The 16,073-nt window shown below is 36.1% G+C and overlaps 1 protein-coding gene across 1 annotated transcript in view; it reads right to left on the bottom strand.

Annotated features, from left to right (window-relative positions):
- LOC125229818 overlaps positions 1 to 14,844 on the bottom strand; it is a 29,467-nt gene extending 14,623 nt beyond the window's left edge. The window contains exons 1-2 of the mRNA XM_048134759.1: positions 14,627 to 14,844; positions 8,072 to 8,189 (exon numbers count right to left, since the gene is read on the bottom strand). Of these exons, the coding sequence (XP_047990716.1) occupies positions 8,072 to 8,189; positions 14,627 to 14,710 (202 nt within the window). The 5' untranslated portion in view covers positions 14,711 to 14,844. The remainder of the gene's footprint in view (positions 1 to 8,071; positions 8,190 to 14,626) is intronic.
- Between the last annotated feature and the right edge of the window lie 1,229 nt (positions 14,845 to 16,073).

Here is a 16,073-nt window from a genome sequence, read left to right as displayed (position 1 = left end):
AAGAACGACGTATTATTAAGCAATAATATAATTTATTGAAATTAATTTCCATAGAGTACCTAGTCTGTTCATATTCTTTGATGAATACTTTTGCATGTTAAATTGTATCTTGTTATTTAATGCATGTTAATTATAAGATGTAATGTTTTGAAAAGAAGTTGCCCGCCGAGTTTCTTGCCGGTCCCATAGTGGATACCCCCCACCCAACTGAGGGGGGACTGAAATCTTCTCGAGGCTGAGGCGTAGGGTTAGAGCCGGCGTAGCTTTATTTGACGTTCATATGCGCATTGTAATATGCCTACTTGAAAAATAAATATTTCATTTTCATTTTCATTTTCATTTCAAGGTCTGATGATGGAGCCGGAAGATATGAGCTGGAACTACATGATGGAACATCGTATCATAGCTGTTTTTGGGCTTCTTAGAAAAGTCTTGTAATGAACTTTGACTACAATTGGGTTTCAAGGTCTGATGATGGAGCCGGAAGATATGAGCTGGAACTACATGATGGAACATCGTATCATAGCTGTTTTTGAGCTTCTTAGAAAAGTCTTGTAATGAACTTTGACTACGATTAGGTTTCAAGGCCTGATGATGGTGCCGGAAGATAAGAACAGAAAAAGGGGGGGGGCTCGAGGAGGGAAGCATGAAAGAAAGATCAACGTAGTATTTAAAATAAGTTGGGTTAGCGTTTTCTTGTGACCTTTCAGAGCAAACAAAGGGGGGCTCGGGGGGCGAAGCCCCCCGCATAAAAGAAAGATCAACGTTGTATTTAAAATAAGTTGGGTTAGCGTTTTCTTGTGACCTTTAAGAGCAAAAAGAAAGGGGGCTCGGGGGCGAAGCCCCCGCATGAAAGAAAGATCAACGTTGTATTTAAAATAAGTTGGGTAATGGTTTTCCTGTGACCCTTAAGAGCAAATAAAGGGGGGCTCGGCAAAAAAGAAATATTTAAATTTTGTTTGAATTCGTTGAAATGTGACAATATTTTCTAATCGAGTCAAACAAAATCCCACTAGCTGAGAGCTTCAAAACAATGTATGGCGAAAGTATGTCTCTCTAATGTCTTCAAAAAGTCCGCGATGGCACATGTCTATATTGTCTATCTTTTACGGATAACTTACTAGGTATAAACATTTTTATGATAATACCGTAATAAGAAGGTAGCCGCTAGTTATTATTAAGTAGCAATTAGCAATATGTACACGTTAAACCACAAATGGCATGTAAAATCCGCCTACTTGAAATAAATTTATGTATAAATGTTAAAAGTATTTAATTATTAATGACTAAAAAGTATAAAATAAATTAATAGTTTAAAAAACACTATAAAACACGCTTTTATAAATGCACGTAAAAGCCAAAAATAAATTATGGATCGTTCAAGTTGTCTCTATTTGTGAGCTGAAGTTTAAAAACTATGTGCTTTTAATTATAATATTTGATTGTAAAAGCGTGGGGCGCTGGAACAGCGCTGGTCTGGTTTGGGGCAAAGCAGCTGACATACAGACTATCTTTGTATTACAAAAGAGAGCCATTCGTTCTATTTACAACTTAGGAACACGTGAATCAGTAAGAGAACTCTTCAAAGAAATTAATATCTTAACTGTAGCTTGCCTGTGTGGTGACGGGTTAAGAATTTCACCACCCCCTTTCTTCCCGTGGGTGTCGTAGAAGGCGACTGTGGGATATGGGTTAAATTGTGGCGTAGGCGAGAGGCTGGCAACCTGTCACTGCAATGTCACAGTTTCGTTTTCTTTCAACCCCTTATTTGCCAGGAGTGGCACTGAAGCTTTAGTAGTTTCATGTGTTCTGCCTACCCCTTTATGGGACACAGGCGTGATTGTATGTATGTATGTATGTATGTAACTGTAGCTTCCCAATACATTTATGATAGTATAATTTATGTTGTTAAGAATTTAGACTGTTTCACTAAGAATTCTGATATCCATAATTATAACACTAGAAACAAAAATAAGCTTGCCATAAAGAAGTTTCGTGTCCGTAAAGTACAGAAGTCATTTGTTGGGCAATGCATTCATTTTTATAATAAGTTACCTGACACTGCTTTGAGATTACCCCTCCCAGCTCTTAAGAACTACTTAAAAAAAACATTGATGTTAAAGGCTTATTACAGAGTCGAGGACTATTTGACAGACAAACATGCATGGCCCGAACCAGAAACTACAAAAAACGACTAGCAATTAAAATAATTGTATTATGTATAGAGGACACAGTTCAGATAAGAAAGCACATCAAATATTTTATATTTTATGTTGTGTAGGTAAATTACATATTTAATGATATTGAGATTCATATTATCTTTTTCTTCTGTGACAATTTGATATGTTTTCTCTGAAGAAGAACGACGTATTATTAAGCAATAATATAATTTATTGAAATTAATTTCCATAGAGTACCTAGTCTGTTCATATTCTTTGATGAATACTTTTGCATGTTAAATTGTATCTTGTTATTTAATGCATGTTAATTATAAGATGTAATGTTTTGAAAAGAAGTTGCCCGCCGAGTTTCTTGCCGGTCCCATAGTGGATACCCCCCACCCAACTGAGGGGGGACTGAAATCTTCTCGAGGCTGAGGCGTAGGGTTAGAGCCGGCGTAGCTTTATTTGACGTTCATATGCGCATTGTAATATGCCTACTTGAAAAATAAATATTTCATTTTCATTTTCATTTTCATTTCAAGGTCTGATGATGGAGCCGGAAGATATGAGCTGGAACTACATGATGGAACATCGTATCATAGCTGTTTTTGGGCTTCTTAGAAAAGTCTTGTAATGAACTTTGACTACAATTGGGTTTCAAGGTCTGATGATGGAGCCGGAAGATATGAGCTGGAACTACATGATGGAACATCGTATCATAGCTGTTTTTGAGCTTCTTAGAAAAGTCTTGTAATGAACTTTGACTACGATTAGGTTTCAAGGCCTGATGATGGTGCCGGAAGATAAGAACAGAAAAAAGGGGGGGGGGCTCGAGGAGGGAAGCATGAAAGAAAGATCAACGTAGTATTTAAAATAAGTTGGGTTAGCGTTTTCTTGTGACCTTTCAGAGCAAACAAAGGGGGGCTCGGGGGGCGAAGCCCCCCGCATAAAAGAAAGATCAACGTTGTATTTAAAATAAGTTGGGTTAGCGTTTTCTTGTGACCTTTAAGAGCAAAGAAAGGGGGGCTCGGGGGGCGAAGCCCCCCGCATGAAAGAAAGATCAACGTTGTATTTAAAATAAGTTAATGGTTTTCCTGTGACCCTTAAGAGCAAATAAAGGGGGGCTCGGCAAAAAAGAAATACTTAAATTTTGTTTGAATTAGTTGAAATGTGACAATATTTTCTAATCGAGTCAAACAAAATCCCACTAGCTGAGAGCTTCAAAACAATTTATGGCGAAAGTATGTCTCTCTAATGTCTTCAAAAAGTCCGCGATGGCACATGTCTATTGTCTATCTTTTACGGATAACTTACTAGGTATAAACATTTTTATGATAATACCGTAATAAGAAGGTAGCCGCTAGTTATTATTAAGTAGCAATTAGCAATAAGTACACGTTAAGCCACAAATGGCATGTAAAATCCGCCTACTTGAAATAAATTTATGTATAAATGTTAAAAGTATTTCATTATTAATGACTAAAAAGTATAAAATAAATTAATAGTTTAAAAAACACTATAAAACACGCTTTTATAAATGCACGTAAAAGCCAAATATAAGTTATGGATCGTTCAAGTTGTCTCTATTTGTGAGCTGAAGTTTAAAAACTATGTGCTTTTAATTATAATATTTGATTGTAAAAGCGTGGGGCGCTGGAACAGGAAAGACTTTCTTGTAAACAAATACTAATCCGAACTTCCTGGCGAATGAAGTTGCATAAGAACATAACGTTTACATATGCCGCCTAAGGGTTACCAAAGAGAACCAAAGATATCTCGTCCACGAACAAGAACTCTGCATCCTGTCACTGTAGACACTTTCCCCTTTTGTACTTTGATTACCGGAAAAAAGCGGCGTTCTACGTGTCGGTGACTGTCGACTCTCCTCGCTACTAGCGCATATTTTGTCTGAGTTCGACAAACTGGTACCTACTTTGAACACTGACTTTTAATTGATTTGACTGTTTAATGTAGATACTAGTCATGCTGCAAGTCCAGTTAGCGCGTCAATCTGTGTAACCTCCTTCCCGTAACATAGCATAATTTGATTTGTCAGCAAGTTATACAGAAAGTCTTTCCTGTTCCAGCGCCCCACGCTTTTACAATCAAATATTATAATTAAAAGCACATAGTTTTTAAACTTCAGCTCACAAATAGAGACAACTTGAACGATCCATAACTTATTTTTGGCTTTTACGTGCATTTATAAAAGCGTGTTTTATAGTGTTTTTTAAACTATTAATTTATTTTGTTTTTTATAAGAACAAATGACATATTTATTTTAATATCATAATGTCACATCAGTATGTATATATTTTGAAGAAAAGAAATTTGTAGGCATCATCAGTGTAGTTATGAATAAATCATCCTTGGTATGTGAATACCTACGTCATTACGTTTTCAAATTCAGGCGTAACGCTCCGCGCACACGGATGCAACAGTTGCACGGCGACATTTTTTGTCTCTGTCGTGCGTCCAAGGAGTGACGACAGAGACAAAAAATGTCGCCGTGCAACTGTTGCATCCGTGTGCGCGGGCCCTAGTAGTGTTAGTAACTAGTTTTTACGTGAATTTATATACCTACTGTTTCATAGAGTTTGACACAAGTTCCACATTTAGAAAAAATATGTTTGAGAATCATATGTTTTTTTTGGATGTATATCTAGATTCCTAAAGTTTTTTCTTCGATTTTTAGATCGCCTAATATTTTTTGGCATAATGATCATTTGGCCTAATTTAAATGTCCTAATATTGTTTCGCCTAACGCCGTTAAAACCCACTTTTTTAGAAGCGATTCGGATTTGTGTCAGGTCACGGTTCTAACCTAACTTAAACCTACCTTTCTAACAGCGAATCGGTTCTGGGTAATGTCATTTTTGGGGCAAAATTTAAATTATGCCAAATGATCGTTAGGCCAAAAGAGCGTTAGGCATTTCATAATTCGGCCAAATGAGTTAGGCCAAGTGATTTTCGAACAAACGTCATTAGGAATGTAGAGGTAGTCCCGTTTTTTTTTTCTAGGTTATTAACTTGTGTTTACTGTGTTATAAAGTGGTATTTACCCACTGCGTAAATACCACTGTGTTTTTGCACGCAATGCGTTTTTAGGTGCCAAAAACATACTGCGTGTAAGCACAAATGCGTTTTTGGGGAATGGACTATAGACTTGTCTTGACATCTATTCTATTATAAGGTATGGTTTTAAAGATTTGTGATGTGTGTGCACGATGTGTAAATTACAAATAAAACTACGGGAGTAAAGTAAACTAAAACAAAACCAAAAATAAAACTAGGTACCGACAAAGGGAAATTCGTATCAATAATTTTTAGATGATAGGTACGAAAGAAATATTTTCAGACTACACTTTAGGTTCAAAGCAATTTAATGGTTGAATTTTTATCTACGTACTTATATGTTTCATTGCGAAAAAGGGTTTCTGAGTTGAATTTTAATATCAACTTTCCATAAGCGTTTTCGCTCAATTTCCTTTGAATAATTTATGAATGCAAACACTTTGGAACTCTCTAGGCAGAAGTAAGTTTTGGGTCAAATATTTTCCTTGGGTTTTTTCAAGTCACAGACAATACTAGCACGCAGTCATTATGCTATCATGAAATCATAGCTAATGTTTTCCATTACGTTACGAGGTCAAATTAAAATTAATTATAAATATGCTACTAGCAGCTGGATTATTATTTATTATAATATATCTCTATGGCCAAAAACTGTAACCTTCCCGAATGATAATTACAGTTGAAGTTCTGTCATTGCCATTAACCATGATTCAAACTTTAATTTCAAATATTTCAATTCATTTCATTCCAAACGTTATCTGGACTGACATTTCAATTGCCGGGGGCTTTGTAGGTGCCTTAAAGTTTACTGTCTATCGTTTGTGGCTAATGAAGCTTGAAGGAAACAAAGAGTTTAGTAGAAGCTTGAAAAACGAAAAGGTCGACCGTCCTGGAAACGGTTTTTCATAAATTTTCCTTCCTGGATACCTATTGACATTATTGGAAATATGATTACACAACTTTTTCATTTTTTTATTGTAAAAATTAGAAAATTTATAAATATATTTTACTTTACAAAATGCTCTTACAAAACTTGTCAAAGACAACATCACTCTATAATACTAAATGATAGGTTAATAGTAATAATCACGTAATAATAGTAGTAATAATCCGGTCATATAACTTTTTTACATGACTTGGTAGAGTTAGGCACGCCACAGAGAGTCTTAAAATTCATAATCTTAAAAAAAGACTTTTATGCAAATCAATGCAAGTCGCGAAATTGTATGGAACTCCGTGTCCTCGATCTGATTTTTGTAAGATTATGTTGTTTCCAGATTATGAATTTTAAGACTCTCTGTTGCTGGCCTAAAGCATAAACATTCTTACTCGTAAACTTTAACTGTACATAAGCTATCAGAATAATTTGTCAATTTGTTTTCAGTGAAAGAAAAAATAAATACCTATTTACAACAAAATTGTTAGCACATAGGAACCAACATAATTAAGTGAAGTTAAGAAGCTGCAATTAATCTTCAACTAAACTAGTGTCTACGCCAAATCTTGGGATTCGTTGTCAAAGCGGACCCCTGACACCCATAAGCCGAGGCAAATGCCGGGATGACGCAAGGAGGATGATGATATATCGTTGTCTGAGTACTCATTACACAAGCCTTCTTGAGCTTACCGTGGAACTCAGTCAATCTGTTTAAGAATGTCCTTATTAATATTTATTAATTATTATTATTTATATCGTCGCCTAGGGTGCATAGTACAAGCTTTGCTTTGCTTGGGGCTCGGTTGATGTACACATCAACCCAAGAGAGGTGTCCCCCAATATTTATTATTTATTTTATTTATGAGTATGGTAAGGGGGGAAAGATTGAAGAGTTTTTAATAAGGGGTAAGATGAAAACTTTTCTATTACGTGAACATATTCAAAAATATTTTTCTTGCAATCTGTTATATAACACATGCCCTAGAGAGAGTATTTATCAAACGATTCACGCGGGCGTATCCCCACGTGTGGCGTAGAATTTCAACGAAGAAATATCGCTAGGAAATAATATTCCTTAACAAAATGAAATAGAAGTGAGCCGGGTAAACGCTGGGTGGAAGATGAAAATTGAACACCGAGAAGTCGCTCTTTAATTTAAAGACAGTTCTAAAAACACGACGTCAGAAAAATCTAGGTCTTACCAGGGGCGGCTCACCCCGCTACAAATCTACAATACATGCTGGCGGCCGCGGGCTCGCGGCCTAATCAGGGGTGACGCGCGTTCTCACGGAACGCACGTTCGAACTTTCTATTGTTACTTGATTTTTTTTAAGATTCATATGCGATGTCATGAAATAGGACAATCTTACACAGATCTACTATTGATTAAGTCCCACGGAAAAAATTAATAAGGCTTGTGATGTTGGGACTTAAACAAAAATATATAAATACAGTATAAATAAAATAAATAAAAAAGCCTTATATTTCTTACAACTTATAGAACGATAAAATACAATTTAAACTTATTTCTACATAATCTAATCTAATATATTTTACATACTAATACTTTTAACTATTGTGGTTTGTAAGAACCCCTCGCTACTCGAAGGTGAAGGCCTACTCTAGTGATCTCTAAGCGTCTCTATTGTTTGCTTTATGCATCCATTGATCACCAGCAATATCACATATATACCTAGATAGTACCCAAGACTTGAATATAATAGTATAACATTTTATCTGAGTATTAATTCGTTTTAATCTATCGTCCGACGCCGCGGACGTGCGGCTCGTTTCTTTGTTAGAATTTTGTAGACATTTAAAAAGGCGGCATTTCGTGAACATCGAAGCAGTGGGCCTTCTGTACTTGTACTATTATATATTTTGTGGTCTTACTCACCGTTTTCCTGCTTGAGCCGCTCGATTTGTTCGTTCTGCGCGCGCGACACCTTCAGCGCGGTCATCGTCTCCCGGTACTGCCGCTCATTCTCCTCGTCTAGCTCCGGCAGAGCCGAACGCTGGGGATTTATAGATCGATAAGAAACTCACGTTGTAGGTTAGGTAATATAAATAAGTTAAGCAACTGAAAGATTTAGCTCAAGATCGAGAAGAATGGAGAAAGAAGGGGGAGGCCTTTGCCCAGCAGTGGGACACAATAGGCTCATAATAATAATAATAAATAACTGAAAGATATTAGTTTATAATGTATTCTATAGGGCATGGTCACAGTATAATAAAGAGTACTATCTACGGCATGGTACTAACTAGCGTCCATTTGACAATGTTTTTAATGTAAAAACTTCTTTATCTAAACAATATAGCTATCTACATAACAATAATTTTTAGCAAGTAGCATTTTACTCATATTTACAGCAATAGACGTGTGCGAACGACTTAAGTATAATAACCCTACTTTTACTTTAAACTATAATTATGTTTTTTGGATGATTTTTGGAATTATTAAATACTAGTCAGGGACCAAACGACCTCTTTTACAAAAAGTCGTCGACATCTCTTCTAAATACCTAAAACAGGTATGGATGTGTTCCTCGTTATCTCCAGATTACGAATTGACCTGTTTTAGTTTAAGGAGGGGGACGGGTTGAGAAAAAGGGGGAGAAAGATGGCGGCCGACCATCATAGATATTTATTCACATCTCGACTCCTATGGCACCAATCTGTTCGTGCAAGGTGTCGTTTGAAAGCTTATTAAACCTACTTTAATTGTTTTCAAATAACTATACTCATAACAGTAACCGTTTACGAAATATTTGAAAATATGTGTTTTTTTATCGCGCATGAGTTGCACAAGTACTAGAAAAAATGCGTCTAACTCAATAAACAATAACTTTACCGCAATTGATGTTATTATAAAATTTTCGCGTCTATTCATGCTCTTTTTAAAAATATAAGTTTCATTGGTATATGATAATATATAACCATGTAATTACGAATTTGGTTTAGCAGGAGTCACTCTGCCCGGTCGCAGAAATGGGCGCTGACCGTAGTAAAGTATTCAATATTTTTGAGGTCCTATTTTACGGATCCATATGCGAGAGGTATCGTTTCAAAGCTAATTAAACCTACTATATTTTTTTATAAATAACTATAATCATAAAAGTAGCTGTTTAGAAAATATTTGAAAATATGTGTTTTATAGACCATGAGTCGCACAAGTACCTACTGGTAAAAAATGCTTCTTAATCAATAAACAACAACTTTTCCGGAATTGATGTTAGTATAAGATTTACGCGGAATTTCGTGCGCTTTCTAATAACATAAGTTTTATTGGTGTATGATATTATATAACCAAGTAATTACAAATATGGTTAAGTAGGGGCCACAGCGCCCGGCCACGTATGGATGCTGACCGTCGCCAAATTTTCTATATTTTTCAGATCCTATTTTATTTAACAGGAATCTTTTGAAAGCATATTATGCGTACTATCATTAGTTCTCAATAATTTTAGTTGTAACTGTAGTAGCTAACAAAATATTTGAAAATATGCATTGGAACCGATGTGAGTAAAACATGCTTCTAGCTCAATGAATTATATTTTTTCCGCAATTGATATAATAACAAAATAAACGGCGAAATGTATGACCTTTTCAAATAATAAGTTTTGTCAGTATTGCATAAACAATTAATGTTAATTTATCCATCATACTCACTGCGCACCGTCATATACATGGATGACCAAATGGTCAAAAAATCGTTGCGAAAATTCGTTGCCGTGTTCATAATTTTTAAGATTGTATCTTGGTGCATGACCAATAAACAATAACTTTACCGCAAATAATGTTATGATAAGATTTACAGGACATTTCATATGCTTTCTAAAAATATAAGTTTTATTGATGTATGATATTATACAACCAAGTAATTACGAATTTGGTTTAGCAGGTGTCACTGCACCCCCGTGACGTAAATAAGTGCTAACCGTCGCCTAATTTTACGTATTTCTCAGGGATCCGGTCACCTACGGCCACTTCCCCAAACGACCACCATGCAAATTCCTATATAGGCCATTTCTTGGTTCGGCCGTTTCCTCGTCCGACCATTTCCCCGATAGACCACTGTTGGAATTCTTCCTACGTCCAGTTCTCCGAACGGCCACTGAAAATTCTTTGTTGGCCCCATTCCCCGAACGACCACCACGCAAATTCCTATATGAGCCATTTCTTAGTTCGGCCGTTTCCTTATCCGACCATTTCCCCGATAGACCACTGTTGGAATTCTTTCTACGTCCAGTTCTCCGAACGGCCACTGTGAAAATTGTTTGTTGGCCCATTCCCCGAACGACCATCGCTAAAATTATATCCAACTAGCCAGTTAGACGGATCGGGTCACCTACGACCAGACCGTCAAGGAACAAAAACTAATGAGTCGCTATTAGGTCTATATTTCAATATTTTTTACATGGAATTTATCCATACTAATATTATAAATGGGAAAGTGTGTGTGTCTGTTTGTTTGTCCGTCTTTCACGGCAAAACGGAGCGACGAATTGACGTGACTTTTTAAGTGGATTTAGTTGAAGGGATGGAAAGTGACATAGGCTACTTTTTGTCTCTTTCTAATGCGAGCGAAGCGAATGAAAAGTAATAAATAAATCTTTATTGTTACAAAGCATTGAATAATTACGTACTTTTGACCCTTTTTTATGCCTAATTTGGTAATTTTGGGAAATAAATATAATTTCGGTTATTAACCGGTTAGAGACCATGAAAACCGGTTTTTAACCGAGGCCAAAAAGTCTCGGTTAACCGGTTTGCATACCCTAATCGTATGCGTGGGTGCGCGGGGCGCCGGGCGGGGCGGGTATCTTTTATGTAGGGTTTTAACAATCTATGCACGACACTGTAAATGACGAATAACAACACGGAAGTAGAAAAAAGAGTTTTTAGTGGTGGTGGTCATTAAAAAGCCTGTTGAAAATGCGTTTACGAGGAAGGTTGTCAGATACAAAAGTTCCTATTAGAGAAAGTGGGCATAAGAGGAACAGGCCGTTTGAGGAAGTGGCCATCAGAGGAAACGGCCATGAGAGAAAGTGGCCATAAGAGTAATAGGCCAATTGAGGAAGTGGCCATCATAGGAAAAGGCCATGAGAGGAAGTGGCCATAAGAGGAACAGGCCGTTATAGGAATTGGCCATAAGAAGAAGTGGCCTTTACATAAATGTGGCCCTTCGGGGAACGTTGTCACTAAGTGGCCCTTAGAGGAAATGGCCTATCGGGGAAGTGGCCTTTCATAAAACTTGGCCTAAAAATGAAAGTGGCCCTAAGTGACCGGATCCTTTCTCAGATCCTATTTTAGCGATCAATTTGTGAGAGGTATCATTTGAAAGCATATTATGCGTACTATCGTTACCTTTTAATAATTTTAGTCGTAATTGTAGAAGTTAACAAAATATTTGACAATATGTGTATTTTTACTGTATATGAATAGCATTCGCACTGATACGAGTGAAACATGCTTCTAGCTCAATAAATTATATTTTTCTGCAATTGATATAATAACGAAATGAACCGCAAAATGTATGGCCTTTACAAAAAATTAGTTTTGTTAGTTTTGCCTAAACAATTAATGTTAATTTGTCCACCATACCCACTGCGCACGGTCAATCGTCATATAAACGGATGTCCACCGCCGTTGCCTTAATTTTTTCATCATTTTACAGATTTTATTTTACTGATCAATTAAGTATATAAGTAAATTCGATACGTGATAGATTATATTTATTATGAATATACGATTAGTGAAATAAAATCTGAAAAAGGCAACGACGGTGGACATCCATTTATATGATGGTGCGCAGTAGGTGAGCTGAACAAATTCAAATTAATTGTTTATGCAATACAAACCAAACTTATTTTTTGTATAAGTCATACATTTTCCGTTTATTTTGTTATTATTTCAATTGCGGAAAACTATAATTTATTGAGCTAGAAGCGTGTCTTATCAATGCCAATGCTATTCATGCACAGTAAAATACACATATTACTAATCAAATATTTTGTAAACTTCTACAGTTTCGACTTGAAATATTAGAAATAAAGATAGTACGCATAATATGCTTTCAAATGATACCTCTCACAAATTTATCAGTAAAATATTATCTGAGTAACGTAGAAAATTTGGCGACGGTCAGTCAGCACCCAATATCGTGACAGGGCGCAGTGACCCCTGCTAAACCAAATTCGTAATTACTTGGTCATATATTATCATACACCAATAAAACTTATATTTTTAGAAAGCGCATGAAATTTCGCGTAAATTTTATAATAACATTAATTGCGGTAAAGTTATGGTTTATTAAGTTAGAAGCATTTTTTATCTGTATATGTGCAACTCGTGCTCGAAAAAAAAAGTCATGTTTTCAAATATTTTGTAACCAGCTACCTTTATAACTATAGTTATTCAAAAATAATTATAGCAGGTTTAATTTGCTTTCAAATGATACCTCTTACATATGGATCCGTAAAATAAGAACTTAAAAATATTGAATACTTTACTACGGTCAGCGCTCATTTTTATGCGACCGGCGGAGTGACCACTACGAAACAAAATTCGTAATTTAATGGTTATATTATCACTTACCAATAAAACTTATATTTTTAGAAAGCTCATGAATAGTGGCGTAAATTTTATAATTACATCAATTGCGGTAACGTTATTGTTTATTGACTTAGAAGCATTTTTTACCAGTACTTGTGTGATTCATGCTCGATAAAAAACACATATTTTCAAATATTATGTAAACAGCTACCTTTAATATTATAGTTAAGTGTAAACAATTATAGTAGGTTTAATTATCTTTCAAACGATACCTCTCCTATATGGATCCGTAAAATAAGACCTCAAAAATATTGAATACTTTACTACGGTCAGCGCCCGTTTATGCGACCTGGAGGATAACCCCTGCCAAACAAAATTCTTAATTACATGGTTATATATTATCATATACCAATGAAACTTATATTTTTAGAAAGAGCATGAATAGACGCAAAAATTTTATAATAACATCAATTGCGGTAAAGTTATTGTTTATTGAGTTAGACGCATTTTTTACTAGTACTTGTGCAATTCATGCGCGATAAAAAAACAAATATTTTCAAATATTTCCTAAACGGTTACTTTTATGAGCATAGTTATTTGACAACAATTAAAGTAGGTTTAATAAGCTTTCAAATGACACCTCGCACGAACAGATTGGTGCCATAGGACTCGAGATGTGAATAAATATCTATGATGGTCGGTCGCCATCTTTCCCCCCCTTTTTCTCGACCCGTCCCCCCCTCCTTAAACTAAAACAGGTCAATTCGTAATCTGGAGAGGACGAGGAACATATCCATACCTGTTTTAGGTATTTAGAAGAGATGTCGACGAAAATCGTGAAGGAGACGACTTGTGGCCAAATTGGCTCTAGACTATACGTATGGTCACCGTGAAACTCTTACAACGAATACATTGCGTAAATGTAAATTTTGTATGTAATTAAACATAAATATATTATGTACATACATACATACATACATACATACATACAATCACGCCTGTTTCCCAGAGGGGTAGGCAGAGATCACGGATTTTCATTTACTACGATCCTGACAAATCACTCGCTTCACACACTTTCATAACGTTTCTCATACACGCTCGTCGGTTACGAGTACTTCTGACCAGGGTGGCTAGCCGAATGGCACAATCGCTCACGAAACGCTCACGAAACGAAGCGCTAGTAGATATCTATCTCTATCGCGCTTGCGTATTGGCGCGACAGAGCCAGCGGCGTATCGCTTTCGTTTGGCGTCGGAGAAATGCCATTCGGCTACGGGGCCAGGGTGGCTAGCCGAATGGCACAATCGCTCACGAAACGCTCACGAAACGAAGCGCTAGTAGATATCTATCTCTATCGCGCTTGCGTATTGGCGCGACAGAGCCAGCGGCGTATCGCTTTCGTTTGGCGTCGGAGAAATGCCATTCGAATGGCATCATTCGGCTAGCCACCCTGGCCTTTTTGCAATATTTTCCCGATTTGAACAAGAAAAGTTCGCCTAGGTCTTCAATACTCAATACTCAATCATTTATTGCACATAATGGTTACACAGGTGGGATATAAATATATATACAGATCGCATTATGTACCCTGTTGGGTACCCTTCCACTTCCAACTGACCCTTCCACTCTTTTTTCATATACTTTCTTCGTTACTCTCCTCTCATCCATCCTCTCTACATGCCCGAACCACCTTAACATACCCATCTCAATCTTTGTCACCGCATCTACATCCACTCCACACTTCTCTCTTATCACGCTATTATGTACGTACATAGATTACTGATATATTCTTGTGAAACTTAGTTAAAAGTCAAATAATAAGTGAAGTGAGTCTTTCTTCACAAAAATTTGAATAGTTTACAAATGAAAAGCTATTAATATTCATAATGAGAAATACCTGAACAACCAAGCTACTTTCTATTTCTTCTAAATTGGACTTCAATAGACATATCTGTACTTGTTGATCTTCAGGTGACAACATCTTAAAAATTACTGTGCTCTGAATGAATTGTTTAATTTACTGTGCTCTGAATTAATAGCGAACACTGAAATAATTAGCAGACACGACGCCCACGACGGTGCACTTAGCTTCTATAAACAAAATGCACCGTGTTTATGAATTTGTTTTTTTTTTCCCGCCAACGACTTTTTTTTCTTTTAAGTCCCATTCACACTGTCCTGCATAACCCTCCAGATTTTAAAACATAGACACGAGAAAAACCCTAAAAAAAGATCATTCATCTCTCTATCTCGCTCTACCCTTAATATTTCAGCACCGAAATGTGCAAGAGACCTTAAAAAAACGTTAGGTACTATAAAATAGGGTCTACCGCAAATGACTTGAAATCTAAAACTAACATCATATACACATGTGGGCAAGTGCTTTGATGCCAATTTTGATTTTTTTCCATACGATAAGTTGTAGAAATAGACTTACAGCCTGGCAAAAAAGTATAGAAATATAACTCATTTTGTTTATCATAATAGCAACTGATGTCCTCATACAAAAGTGGCTCAATATTTGCCACATGCAAAACGGTTTACAAAGACGGTGGTCCCCTATTCATTTTTACTCTACTTTTCAGGCCGTATACATAATTATATAGTCTGTCAAGCCGTTTCTGTCAGTAGAAATACGCGGAAAATTTTAAAATAATAGTCATGTAGGTAAACTTGTTTATCAATAGAAAAAACGCGTTAGTCTAACCACATATACAGTATAATTGTACAATAAGTAACTCTTATCTACGTTTATATAGAGAGCGGAGCATGCAGCTGACCCTTAAAACTTCTTAAAACCATTCTTCAGCGAATTTCCAGAGTTAACGATATGTCCCGCATCTGCCCGTAAGCCGCACCCGAATCGCAGTGAACTTACCTGCCAAATTGAAATGGTCTCATATTTCTTTACACGTTGTTCTAAAGCGCTTCGCATATCAGAATCGTAAATCCTACATTCACTTATAAGTAGGTATGTATAGTCAACCAATTGGAACCTAGGCCACTCTACATACAGAAATAGCCGAATTCAAAAAAAGAAAAATTTAATTATATTTAGAGGATGATCGAATCAAACATTGGAATAGGTACCTACAGCTTTCGCTTTTTGTGATAAAAAAATTAACGTTATCCGTCACATTTTTTCATAAACTTTCTAAGACAAATAAAAAAGTTTTTTGAGAGTTTTGTTCTTTGTCTATGGTATTTAAACTTTTTAAATTTCCGATCTCTGATTGGTTGGCATTCAACCAATCGCAGCGCACCATGTTCTTAAGGTAATTTATAGTAGTGATTTTAATCACGTTCTTCAAAAATAAAAAAGGTTGTTTATAGATGCCGATTCT

Source organism: Leguminivora glycinivorella, chromosome 9 (assembly GCF_023078275.1).
Source record: "Leguminivora glycinivorella isolate SPB_JAAS2020 chromosome 9, LegGlyc_1.1, whole genome shotgun sequence".
NCBI classification, from domain to species: Eukaryota; Metazoa; Arthropoda; class Insecta; order Lepidoptera; family Tortricidae; genus Leguminivora; species Leguminivora glycinivorella.
This window is presented reverse-complemented; position numbering and strand designations above follow the sequence as displayed.